Here is a 13,289-nt window from a genome sequence, read left to right on the forward strand (position 1 = left end):
CACCCCAAAGCACACCTTCTCGTATGTACTCCTTTAGAAACAACCTTCGAAGGGTAGGGTAGATTGTTTTCTCATCCACCCTTAGGGTCCTATACCAATCTCCAACCTTCCCACTTAATGTCAAGCTTAAGGCATTGCACTTATGTAGTTCGTTGCGTTCCCCTAAGGAATCACATACTTGTTCAAACACTTCAATGTGTTTCCTAGCATCTTCGTCCCCATTGAATTTTTGCATGAGTTTGGCAATTTGTACTGCCTTACTTCTAGGCTCTCTATCAGATGCATGACGCATATTTTCCGCGATAGATCGACCTATGGTTTGAGCAAACGCTGCCAAGTCACCTATGTGAGGAGGCAGGGCCGGTGGAGGTACTCTTGGAATCATATGTGGGAGAGGGATGGGTACCGGTCTTGGCTTATGTGTGGATGATGCATGATATGGAACATAACCGGGCATAGGTCCACTCGGATAAGGGCTAGGGAGCGGCACTCGAGGAGCATAAGCAAGTGGTACAATTGGGGGTGTGGGGGCCATGTGTGCATAAGGGGCTAGAGGCACATACGGTCGAGGACCCATATTAGGTACTACGACACTAGGTAGTGGCACTGCGCTAACCGTAGATGTCATCGGTACATTCTCTGTCAGGCTTATCCCTGGAGTGAGCACTGTGTTTTCCTTAATAGAGGGTTGAGCCAAGTTAGGGAAGCTAAAGTTGTCGCTCGGAGGCTCAGATTGCATAGAGACCCCAGGTGAAATGACGTAAGATGGGTCCATGGGGCTCATTAGAGGAGTCTCCATTTGTGATAGAGTAGGCTGTTGAGCCTTGCTCGTATCCAGAAATCTCATGGGGCCAGTTGAGAGTATATTTACCCCTCGGTTTTGCCTTTCTGATTGAATAATGCCATGGATAACATTACAGATCATTTTCTGTTGATCTTCGATGCTCGTGGCACTAGAGGTGGATTGTACAATCTCTATCCATCCTACATGGTAGGCGTGGCCAGAGTGTAGATCCGTCAACACCTCAGTGTGGAGGTCGTATGTCCAATGATCATTAATGAACAATCCTTCTACAGTCGACGTGTTAACGGTTTCTTGTGAGGTAGAAGCAATGTTGCTCCCCGTGGTTTTACTCGTCACCAACGATACTCTAGAGGGAACTTCTGAAGGAGGCAGCTCAACAGGGCCTTCTTGGTAAGAAGTTGGCAGGATATCCACATGGACACTCTTTGGGGGTGTGGGGTCCACGTGCGATGTGAAAGGAGAGTCCACTTCCCCACCCCCTTCGTGTGCTTCATTTGCATCAGGTTCCGAGCGAGTAGCTCTACCTAATGTTTCCATGAAACGGCTAAACATACTAGTACTAGGCTGTGGAGGTTCGGGAGGTGCATGGCCTTCTCTCTCAGTGTTTTGGGTAGGGTATGCTTCCATGATTTCTGAGTCGGAGGAGGAATCACTAGCAGCTATTTTAGGGTCTTGGGTGGTGCTACCTTGTGTCCCCGCTGAGGGTCTAGAGCCTATCGTGGATGGGTAATGGGTGTCCGTATGAACAGAGGCACCCTCAATATGCTCGTGTTCTAGCACCCGCCCAGAGCGTAAGTGCATGTGCTTTTGATACCCTAAGGTGTCAAAAAGCTGCTCTAGGAGGCCTTGTGACTAGTTTTTAGCGTGTTTTTTGTTTGTTTTTTTGCTAGATTTTTTTAGAGCGTGTCGTGGAATGGGCCGTGTGATAGCTCAAAACGAGCGTATCGGTCAGAGGGTCGTGCCGTGTTTTACAGCCCTCCGTTTGGTCACTCTATGCCCTCGGAATCCCTAAAACTGTCAATTTCCAGTAGGGAACTATGCCCAAACTAGAAAGTCTAAAGGTGCAAGTGGGAAGAGAAGGAAGGAGAGTGGAGGACTTGTCCCACATGCTCTCATTCTCTCTTGAGGGAGTAGGGTATATATATAAGAGTGAGTCTAGTGTATATCATAAGACTGAGGACTAAGGCCTAGGCTTGGGCTTGGGCTTGGGCTAATGATCCCGATCCTGATCTAACTTTTATACAAACCAACCCATACGTTTTTATAACTCACGTTTTTTATTTTCGAAAATTTAACCTCCCACTCACTCGCGTTTTTATTTTTCGGTTTTTTTTTTTCAATTTTTTTTTCTTTTTTCAACAAAACTTTTTTAAAATTTTTTTAAAATTTATTTTTTTACATTTTTTTTTTGGATATTATTTGGTACGCGTTTTGGTGCGCGTTGACCTCACCTAACTATTTACTGCCCCACCTACCTACTGACCTGCTATTTACTTAACTAACTGTGCGCTTAACTGTGCACAAACCAGAAAACACAGAAAACACAGAAAATGCAGAAATTGAAACTTGACAGAACTGTGCAGTGAAAACATAGAAAATGCAAAAAAAACGCAAGAAATGCTAACTGTGTGTAAACAGAAAAACAGAATTTGCTAACTGTCTAACTAATTACTGAATGTACGCAGCAGAAAAACAGAAAATGCAAACTGTGCGCATTGGAAAAACAGAATTAACAACTTGCAGAAAAAATACGCCTTCCTCTCCCTCTTCTTTCCTACTGCAAACCACTCATACAAGAAGCACAAAGTGCCTCTTGGGCTTAGTGCAGGGCTATTCCCCGGCAGCGGCGCCAAAAATGTGCGCTCCTTGCCGCACTGTCAAAGCAAAGGACTTGCCGATACACCGTGTACGAGCCGCAGAGCCGCAGACGGCTCCAAGCACACAACTAGTTGAACTAGTAAGCTCAAAGAGGGCAATGATGTGTCACTCACCGCCTTATGCTCCTGCCGTAGAGGATTCCTCGCCGCGAAGAAGAGGGAGATGCCGCTACGCCGCGCTCAACCGCCTCACCGCCGTCGTGCCGCCGCAACGCTCGATCGCACACACACTCTCACACACACACTCTCTCTCTCTCTCTCTCACGCGCACACACACAAGGAGATGGTGAAGGAGAAGGTGGAGATGGAGCAAGAGCAGCTTCTATTGCACAATGAGAGAATGACTCAATTTTAGGTTTAATTGGCTTTTATGTGAGCTCACCCCATTCACACTTGGGCGCCCATGCTTAGCCAACTAACCCTAGCATGTTCGTGTTAGAGTGCGCCTCTCATCGGCGATCACTCTACCTTTCCCTATTGGACCGACAAGCCCAGTGCCTGACTCTACTTAAATAAATAACACGGTTATAGTGTCCATCGTAGGCAATAGGGTGTCCGTGAGCCACGAGGGTTAACACCATTACTATACTCTCCCTTTTTTTCTCTCCCTTCTCGTAGACCCCTCAATCTCACCTCCTTGTCATTCACCCACTACATACCTCTCTTGCTCTCTCCCTCCCCTTGCCTCTTTGTCTCTTTCTCACTGATTTCTCTCTCTCTCTCTCTCTCTCTCTCTCTCTCTCTCTCTCTCTATTTCTTTTTCACTAACTTTTTCCAAGTTAAGACACAAACACCACATATGCTCCTCTTCTTGAGTCAAGATCTCTTCCAACTAAGGTTATGAGATGGAAAGGGTTTTGGAGCACATGATAAAGATGCATCAAAACCCCTCATATTGACATCCTACAATTGCATGGGAAACAAGAAAAAAAAGTTCAAAAGACATAAAAAAGCAAGATCTCTAGCATGGGATGGATGCAAGACATAAAGAAGTGGTTTTGGGAGTTGGGATGTATACGCTTGCTACATGATTGCTCAATAGACTTTGAAGTTAATGAAGCTTTTCTACAACACCAATGTATCACGACTTGGGAGGAATCCGGTGGGTCATGCTTTCATTTTCAATGGCAAAAAATCCTCTCATACAAAGCTAACATATACAAATGTCTAGAGGGATCATAGCATAAACCCTTGGATCCCTCTATAAATGACATCCAAGGAGCTATTTGCTTGGCTCTATGAAAAGTTTCTAAACAAGTTATCATCATCTTTGCAATTTTTAAGAACATGATGCAAGCAATGCCAAGAATCCTTTGGAACATTTGAGATAGCAAAATTGCTTGAAAAACCCAATCCTGCTTGAAAACCCCAATCTTCCACGTTCTGTGGATCCATTTGTACACCTTCCCTGCACGTACTTGAATCTTGACGCCTGTCGGCAAAGCCCCAAAGCACCTTCCACAAAAATACCTTCATAAAATGAGGCCATTGTGGATTTTAGTGTTCTTCGTGACCTCAACCCATCGATCTTTCGACCATTGCTTCTTGCAATGTTTGTTCAGAGGGGCGAACCAGTCAGCCTCGTGCATTGATGCTTGGTAAATTCCCTTGGTATGAGGTTTAAAGAATTGGCTACTCATGGGCCATTTCCAAGAATACCACTCAAAACTAGATTTCCAGATAGGCATTAAAATATTGTCCAAGCCTTCTACAATTGTGTTGACAAGTAGCCTCTCAATGCCATTGAGTTTAAACTGGGTAGCCAGTTGGTTAGAGAATTTCCAGCACTTGCTGTTTTCATGCCAGAAGTGGATCAACCGTTGTAGTCCTTTATTCTTCAACTTTCTGGCAATTTCTCTCGAATAAGGGTTTAGAATTACAACCAAGGGCCAATGTGAGATGGAATTTTGGAAGTATCTAGCTACTTCCCCCCATTCTAGTACCTCTTTTGCTCTATTGCACTTTCGCACCATCTCCCCCGTGGTGCCACCCAGCCTTAGACCACGTCGGGGCTAATAGTTTGTCATGCACCTCTATCTCTTTCCAGTGACCACCTTTAGAGTAGAGTATTGCCTTTTCCATCATATCCTTGGTCATGATAGCCCAAGAATGATCCTGCATTGCAATTGAGACCACAAACTTGGCACACAAGGCCTCAAAATGAACAATAGGGTTGAGAATTCTGAGGCCACCCTGGTCCACCGGTCAAGCGACAACCTCCCACTTTGCCCATTGCCATGGCGATGAGACTTTAGTGTTGTTCTTCCATAAGAATCTATTAATAGGTTTCAAGTACTCCTCCAATTACATTTGGCTATTTTTAGGAGTGGGCTGGAAAAGGCAATATAAGGAAGCATACATGAATTGATCACTTTGACCCCGCTCTGGAAGGGAAATAACACATACTCTCACCTTCTCATTTTTCTCTGAATCTTCTCCAAGATCCACTGGAATCTTTGCTTGTGTGTAACGTCCATTTCCGAGGGGGCTCCCAAGTGCCAAAAAATCCTTCCTTTAGATGCAATCTCCCCCGACCAGACTGATGGGTCAAACGAGTCGTTTTCCTTTAGGGAGATCAGTCTTGATTTCTCAATACTACACGTCGATCCCATAGCCACATCAATTGTTTGCACAATCTCAAGCGCCTTCCTGAGTACCTGAGGGCAGACTTTCAAAAAGAGGAGAGAGTCATCTGCGAACATCTTGACCAGGAGTTGGTCGTTGCCAGGCACAAGTGTTTTTTCTTGAGTTATTGTAGAATCTCTACCAAGGTTGAGAAAGAAATTTCAACGGCTTTAGTTACTATGAATAATGTGTTTGTCAAAACTCGTGTATTGCTAAAATATTTTATGCATTTGAGTTAAACTTTTACGTGCAACATTTTTTCACATAGAGATATGTATCAATGGAGCCATTGATAATAGTTGTGTGAATGAATTAAACCAACATGAAATCCTTGCTATAGGTGACCATTGTGATGCTTCTAAAGAAGATATGATACACAAAGATGAGAGAGAGAGAGAGAGAGAGAGAGAGAGAGAGAGAGAGAGGACGTTACCTTAGAAAACTAGCGAAAGAGACATAAATAATAGATTGACATGGTGCTACTTAAGATAAATACACACAAATATGGAAGGAGAGAGAGCAAAAAATAGGGATAGAGAATGTGTATGTGTGCGTAGGGGAAACAGAGAAAGGGGGTGAGAAATAGAGAAAAAAAGGAGAGAAGTATGTGCGATGAGAGAGAGAGAGAGAGAGAGAGAGAGAGAGAGAGAGTAAACTTTAAGAAAATTAAGGAGAGAGATGAAGATGGATAGATAGAGACAATGCTACCTATGAGAGAGAGAGAGAGAGAGAGAGAGAGAGAGAGAGAGAGAGAGAGGAAAAGAGGAGAGAAGAAATAAAAAAAGATTATGTGAGAGGTGGAGAGGGAGAGGGAGAGGAGAGGAGAGAGAGGATGGCTAGAAAATAAGAGAGAAAGAGGGTTGGAAGTTGGTGGTGCAAAGTGGAGGAGCAAGAGGGGTTGCGGTGGCTCAAAGGAAGAGCAACATGCTGTCGATGGTAGAAGCAACAATGGGCGGCATGTGGTGGTAGTGAGTAGCATGAGTGGAGGAAAAAAAAGCTCGCCGCAAAGCCATCCCATGACTTTAACTTTATTGGCTAATTTGATACCCGCACTCTGGTTCCTACATATCTGTCGTGTCACAATTTTAATGTGTGTGCTCAAAGTAAAAAGTTTACAAATGAAAAGGGTGTGAGGTCCTCCATAGAATTTAAACGTCTACGCAAAGAGTGTGAGACTTGAACATGAAGTTGAGAGACGTATGAGATGAAGTTTTCCTACATGAAGTTAAATCTAGAATGCTACTTCAAAGTCTTCAAGTTCTATCTTACCACCTCTAAAAAAAACTTGGAAAATTTCAAAGAAAAAATTACAATATGGAAAACATGTGGGAATTTCATAAAGCAAAAGCGCTATGAACAAAAAATGCCTCCATAAATTATTGAAGTCAAAAGCATTCGGAGCATCTTGCTAGATTCCCACTAATGAGAGCCGCTTGCAAAATTGTAGTGACATTACTGGGCCCTTAGCGTGAAATTACCTTGGGTCACAAAATGATGGTAGCATTGGCTTGTACAATTAAGCTAGTGCAAAAAACTATGGTTGAAGCTAGAGGGTTTGCTAATTATAGAGGAGCCAGCTTGTATTCAAGCTAAGACACCTTGCACATGGACTCACATGGTTGATCAAGCTATTATCGCAAACAAACTCATGCCTTGCATCAGAAATCTATAGTATGTGTGCAATCAATCCCTATACTCGTGTGCATGTTGTTTTCTTTTCCTCCTTAGGGCATACAATTTGTTGTTGAATTCATTCTACATTGCCACATCAGTGGCTAGAATGCCCTATAACTCTTCTCATCATGTGAAATCTCTTTCACATAGTACTCAGTTTTGTTAAAAAGAGAGACAAAGATTGTATTTACATCTTTAATGCCAAAGAAAAGTGGCCTATGAGACAAAACCGTGTACAATTGTACGTGGCCTTCAATGCCCTATTAGACAAAACAACAAAAAATATTTGTATGCACATGTGTATGTGGATAGGTACATGGATGAGAGAGAGAGAGAGAGAGAGAGAGAGAGAGAGAGAGAGAGAGAGCATCTTAACAAGTTCACTAGATTCATCCATGGAGTGTATAAGATATTTTAAGGGCTTCCTGTGTGGTGCCGATTGTTGGTGCCTACCCTCTGCCTTGTGAGCAGGGAGGCTCATAGGAGGGGAGATCGGTTGCGTAGCGGTTGCGTGGACAAGGTCTACAACAGACAAATGGCGCGCGAGGCAAGGGTGGGGCCTCATACTACCCCATTGTGGTGCGGCCTTCTCTCCACGATCAACTCCCTGTTTTTTTGCATGTGATCAAGGCCATCCTTGCATGCTTGCTTTAGAGATAAACAATGGCTCAACTCAATATGTGTGGTGGTGCGGTTTGAGATTTTTGCAGGTGGATGTGGCACCGATGGTAGCATGTGCTCTATCCATGGCAAGCTGTGGCTCTTGGCCTAGCTAGGGTTAGAAAATCTGGTCTTGATGGGGTTCACTTGATACAAATGTGCAATATGTGTAGGTGTTATCTGGTTATGTGCCCTTCGGACTTGTTGCAAGATGGAAGTTGGTAGTTCCTTTTAGTTTGGCCAGTCTTATAACATCTCGAAGGTCAGATGGGCTTGAGGTGAGAGCTCTCCCTCTCTGGTCACAACCCCCTTGCCTTGCAGTTCTTGGCCTCTGGTGATAGAGTTCACGACTCCCCCCGTTTGGAGCTCTATGTTCCATTTTTTGTTATCGGGTGGCTTCTACTTCAACCAATGTATAGGGATGTTGTGTTTGTGGTTACTCCCATTTAAGCCGATGGATTTCTTGGGTCTTTTTGTGTAATTCTTTTTGGTCACCTTCGTCCTCCATGGCTTGTTATGAGCATGGACCTACTCTATCCATGTTAAAAAAAAATCTAATATCATCAAATGGAGAGAGTACTACATTTTTTCCTTAAAGTTCCATAAGTTTAAATCAAGACATTAGAAAATTTATAAAGAAAGTAACAGTTCTAGGTAGAAACCCTAAAACATGATTAATTCACCTCATTAATTTTCCATATGAAGGTTCTCCAACTTCTAGAAAGCATTTTTTTTCCGCCCCACAAGGCCATTGATATTACTTTAGAGATCAAATATTATCTAAGAAATGCTATAAGCAAATTTTGAGAGTAAGATGTGAATATATCTTGTAAATATAGCAATTGTTACAATTAGGAGTGAACTTTGATGGGGACACTTGTCCTTCAATCTCCGAAATTTTACATATTTTGGACCAATTTAATGTATTTATTGGAGGGTAGCTCACATTTTTACCTGCAAGAAATGGGATGAATTCCCCCAAAAATGGGTAAATGCCCATCAAAAATCAACCTGGGTGACAATAGATTCTATTAGCTTGAAATATGTCAAGTTTCTTCAAGCAAGGCCATGATGTGGAATTTGGAACTCTAGTAGCAAGTGAAAGTACATGAAGGCTGGTCTTTGTATGGACAATGACGACGGACATGTACAGCGTAAAAGCATGGTAAGCTCTCGGGGTAACCCCAGAGGACATCTATCAAGATTGCCTTGGTAAGTTGGTAGCCCTTTGCACTTCATTAAGTATCACTAGTAGTACCAAGGATAACCTACAGGGACTCACAATGAAAAACCTAGTACAAAAAATATGCGCCCCTCATGACCAATGGGGATGAACTAACATATATCTCAATGGAGGATTCTACTTGACCATATGGATGATGTAGCCGCGGTAACTCTTTGGATTAAGGACGATTTGAAGTTACTATGATATTAGACTCATCGATGTGTTGCGGATAGCCATAACCACAGATCTAGGGCTGATTTGCACACCCAATGGGAGAGGAGCCAAGGGTTGAATATTGGCTGCACAAACACAGATATGAAAAATATGCTTTTTGAAGGCATTGGAGAAGGAATTGATCGGTTGCTTGTTATTTCGGGCTTGAGTCTATGTAAATCGACAATGTATATCTGTAAAAATCGACCCGAGTTTCGAAAGGCCCTAAGAATCGAGTATTAACATTCACCTCTTTTGCCATTGGTTAATTTTCCTTCGAACCTTTTACTTTTGGTGAGAGATGAGAAATTGAGAACAGAAGGTTCGGGGCTTTTCCACCAAGGTTGAGATGCCGCATGGCAGCTGCCACGGCTTTTGTCTCTTCAACTCATTTAGGGTGGAGAAACAGGTTGTTTTATAGGCGTATTGTGAATATTCTTCTTTAACGCCCAGCAACACTTGTTCGCACCTGAGGGTGAGACCACCTGTGAAGAGAGAGAGAGGAGGAGAAGAAGAAGAGAATTTTAATATCGTAGGAAACTATCCCAACAGACCTCAAAGGTCTATTCCGCGCGCGCGAGAGAGAGAGAGAGAGAGAGAGGGAGAGAGATCGATTTTGGGTCTCTTCGACTTCACATTTTCTTCGGGGTGGATTTCCAATTCCGTGCACGCCCCCCCCCCCCCCCCCCCACACACACACACACACACACACAGAGAGAGAGAGAGAGAGAGAGAGAGAGAGAGAGAGAGAGAGAGAGCTGCACTTCCAGATAATTTGGGTCTGTTGCATTCCCATTTCAACCGCTGCTTAAGAATGACAATCAATTCCATCAATGGCTCCTTTGCACGAATGCTCAGCAGCACCGCTACACAGACGGCCGTTGCCACGCCTCTCAAAGTTTTCTACCTTTCAGATACCAGTGACTATTCCCTGGTCGTCTCCATCACTCTTATGGTGACTCTTCTCTGTGTTTGCATGGTCATTGGCCATCTCTTTGAAGAAAATCGATGGGTGAACGAGTCTATCACGGCCCTTATTCTGGTCAGTAATTTCTCTTGCACCTTGTATAAGTGTGTAGTGTCCTCCAAATGTGTTCGTGAGCTTGTGAATGTTGGCAATGCAATCTGTAACACTTTTCAGGGGCATTCGTGTAATATCATCGACATTAACACCTTTTAACCAGTTTCACTCATGTTCTTAGTGGGTCTAGGCATGCACGTATCTGAAAATTTGTCTGGCTCGAGGATAACTGGGCGTTACTGCTGCATGCTTTTCTGCTCCATGCTTCCATTGGAGTACTTTGTGTTTTGTATTTTTTTTCATCTCATCGATGTTGGCAATGTATGAAAAGCCAAAGTTTGAGCTTTTGTGTCAAACATAAATATTTGTATACAGTCATTTGCATACAATCCCAAATGTAACAATATACATTGTGCTGTATGTATTTCGTATACTCGAATTGATGTGAGCGTATATGCATAGAGGGGTATATGTGTGACCGCAAAATGTTTAAGCCGTCGCCTTCCAACATTTCACCTCTAGACCAGCACTGATTGAACATTTGACTTTTAGTAAATCTAAGTTTGTGGGGCAAATTTCGAGTCCAAGCTTTCAATGCATGAAACATTTCATAGACCTCGAAAATTTTAAGGAGATATGGGGTTCACCTTTGCCGAAACATTTTTCATGGCATGCATGAATATAAGTAAATAGATCAATATATATGCTGTATGTTTACATGTGTAAACATATCCATTTACTAAACACACACACACACTTTTTTTTTGTAATGCCAGATTGAATTACAAGTGGGAAACCTCAAAGCGAGGAAAACCCATAGAAAGTATTACAAGCTGTAACTTAGAAACAGTCAAAGTAGAGCTGGTAATGGCTAATAGGGAGCTCATGTCACAAGACAGGCACCACGTGCCAATAGAAAAGAACAGACTGAACAAACTTTTAGCACTTCAATAACAACTGAACTGAAAGAGAGAGACGACACGCGACACGGAGTGGCGGAATTTCACCCCAGAGAGTATTGGCCCCAAACCTTGGCGCCCCTTTCGGTATTTCTTTATATTGCATCAACACAGTACAAGCCGGTACTTCAGACTCTGTACCTTCTCCAGGAAGCATGCCAGAGAATGAGCCCTAACCTCATATTTAAAGGCCCTGGGCCCCAAAAGCAGTTTACAGTGAAAAGCCTTCAAACTCAAAAGCATCTGGTCCAAAAGCAAAGCCAAAAAGCTATCAGCGCAATTTTCGGAAATCCATACAGCCTGCCACGTCATTAGCCAACGCAAAATGCGGAAATCCGTACAGCCTGCCACATCATCATGCCAACGCAATTTTCGAAAATCTGCCATGTCATTAGTTTTTTTTGCGTGTGGATCATGCTTTATTTTAGTTTCTTTATGTCACTGGGGTCCCATCGGACGGGGTCCCCATAAGTTGGTAGGACTTCTTCTTTTGTTACTTGTTCTTCTTAGGGTTTAGGCCCCTCGGCCGACATCTGCAAGTTGACTCCCTTCTCCAGGGCTTTGACACGTCAGCAGTTTGTGACAGCTCATCCAAGTCATAGGCAACTTGAAGGGACTGTCTAAGAGATATCTAGAAGAAAGAAACATATTCCACTTGAATCTGCTAAAACATGAGGAAATACCGTGCTTTCCACACTGTCCATAGTACCCAGAATCTAACCCAGTCGAAAAAGTATGCATACGGCTGAAGCAAAGGCGGAAGCATTTAAAGATCTAGAAAAATTTACCAAATTGTGATTTAGGGAAACACGAGCGAAGAGCTGAAGAGATGCCATCCACAGACTGTCGCGTACGAGAACAGGACCACAATAGATGTGATATATTCTCAATGCTTGCACCACAGCGAGCGCATCGCGAAGAGGCCAATCTCCTAGAGCGCAATAATTTGCCAGTGGGGAGAATCCCAACAATACATCTCCACATAAGCAATCGCTCCTTGAGAGGTAGCTTACGCATGCCACATTTTCATAACTTTACTCCTTCACCAAGTAACACTCTTATTCATATTCCATACCTTGTTACAGTGTTCTTGGTACCAGGAAGATGACTGCAAATGATAGTACACTTTCTTTGCCGATATCGAACCAATCGAGGACCCAGCATAGAGCCAATCACAAATTTGATTGTCTTCAACTAGCGGCGGGATGGGAGATACAGAATCGTCCTACTCCTTAATAATGTCCCACATACGTTTGTAGTGTAACCCAAGTCCAAAGGTAAGAGTAGCCTGTCTGAACGAGAGCACCCATCCTTCAGCGTCTATGACGTCTGCTATCCTGTCAATACCTTTGTGGGAGAGAAAGTAAACCTGTCTAGGAGAGCGTTGACAAGAGTCTGAGCAAAAACTGAAACTAATTTGACTATTTTGTTTCTAATTTCTATTTTCTAGAATTAGGACTTTAATAAGAAATGTGCACAAGTTAACTAATAAGTTAAGGAATCACAGATCTGTAAGAAAAGCCATCAGGAAACAGACGACTCTGGTGTGTCATATGATGGGTGACAAGAAGCACCGTGAAGGAGTTGGCCTGTTAGTTCGGTGGAAGAACAGGTAATGGTGGTCCCTGATGAGTCACAAGATGGGTGACAGGTTCATCAGTAAGGGGACACACTAAGGGTCTAAGGAGGAAATCCGAACTGAGTAAGAAAGTACGCGTAAGAACGCAAGCACAAGAATAAAGATGGGTTCAATGAAGCTTTTTACGAAAAGCAGGAACAGTCGCGGGAGGGCAGATGCTTTGCCGCGAGGAGTCTATGTCTGCATTGCATCTGTGTCGTGTCTTGCACTCGGGGACGCCTGGAATGTGTCCGTGTAGCATTGTTTTCACTAACGGAGTGAGTTTTTAAAGTTTGAACAGATTCACACTTTATTTTATAAAGTGATCGGTCACTTTTAAGTGACCGGCCTCTTTATTAATAAAATAAAGCAGCCACTTAGAAGACAAAGCAACAAAACCAGCCAGCGAATTCTCTCTCCCGATTTTGGGTAGAACAGCACCGAAAAAAAAAAAAAAAAAAAGGGCCGCAATCTCTACACGAGCAGTTATTCGTGCCGTGGCCAGGGAGCTATAAAAGCACCACATGCCCTCACTGACAGGAGGTACCAACATCAGCAAGAGAAGACTCTGCCGCAAGAGATCGCGAGACTACGAAGCATGGAAGTTGCTTT

At 43.3% G+C, this 13,289-nt stretch overlaps 1 protein-coding gene across 2 annotated transcripts in view; it reads left to right on the forward strand.

Annotated features, from left to right (window-relative positions):
- The first annotated feature begins 9,463 nt into the window (after nt 1-9,463).
- LOC147447526 (sodium/hydrogen exchanger 1-like) overlaps nt 9,464-13,289 on the forward strand; it is a 52,553-nt gene continuing 48,727 nt past the window's right edge. The window contains exon 1 of one of the 2 annotated variants that reach the window (XM_086523280.1): nt 9,464-10,121. In XM_086523280.1, the coding sequence (XP_086379406.1) occupies nt 9,894-10,121 (228 nt within the window). In that variant the 5' untranslated portion in view covers nt 9,464-9,893. The remainder of the gene's footprint in view (nt 10,122-13,289) is intronic. The other variant, XM_086523279.1, reaches the window with a different exon arrangement.

This window comes from Adiantum capillus-veneris, chromosome 11 (assembly GCF_014529385.1).
Source record: "Adiantum capillus-veneris isolate H3 chromosome 11, ASM1452938v2, whole genome shotgun sequence".
Classification (NCBI taxonomy): Eukaryota; Viridiplantae; Streptophyta; class Polypodiopsida; order Polypodiales; family Pteridaceae; genus Adiantum; species Adiantum capillus-veneris.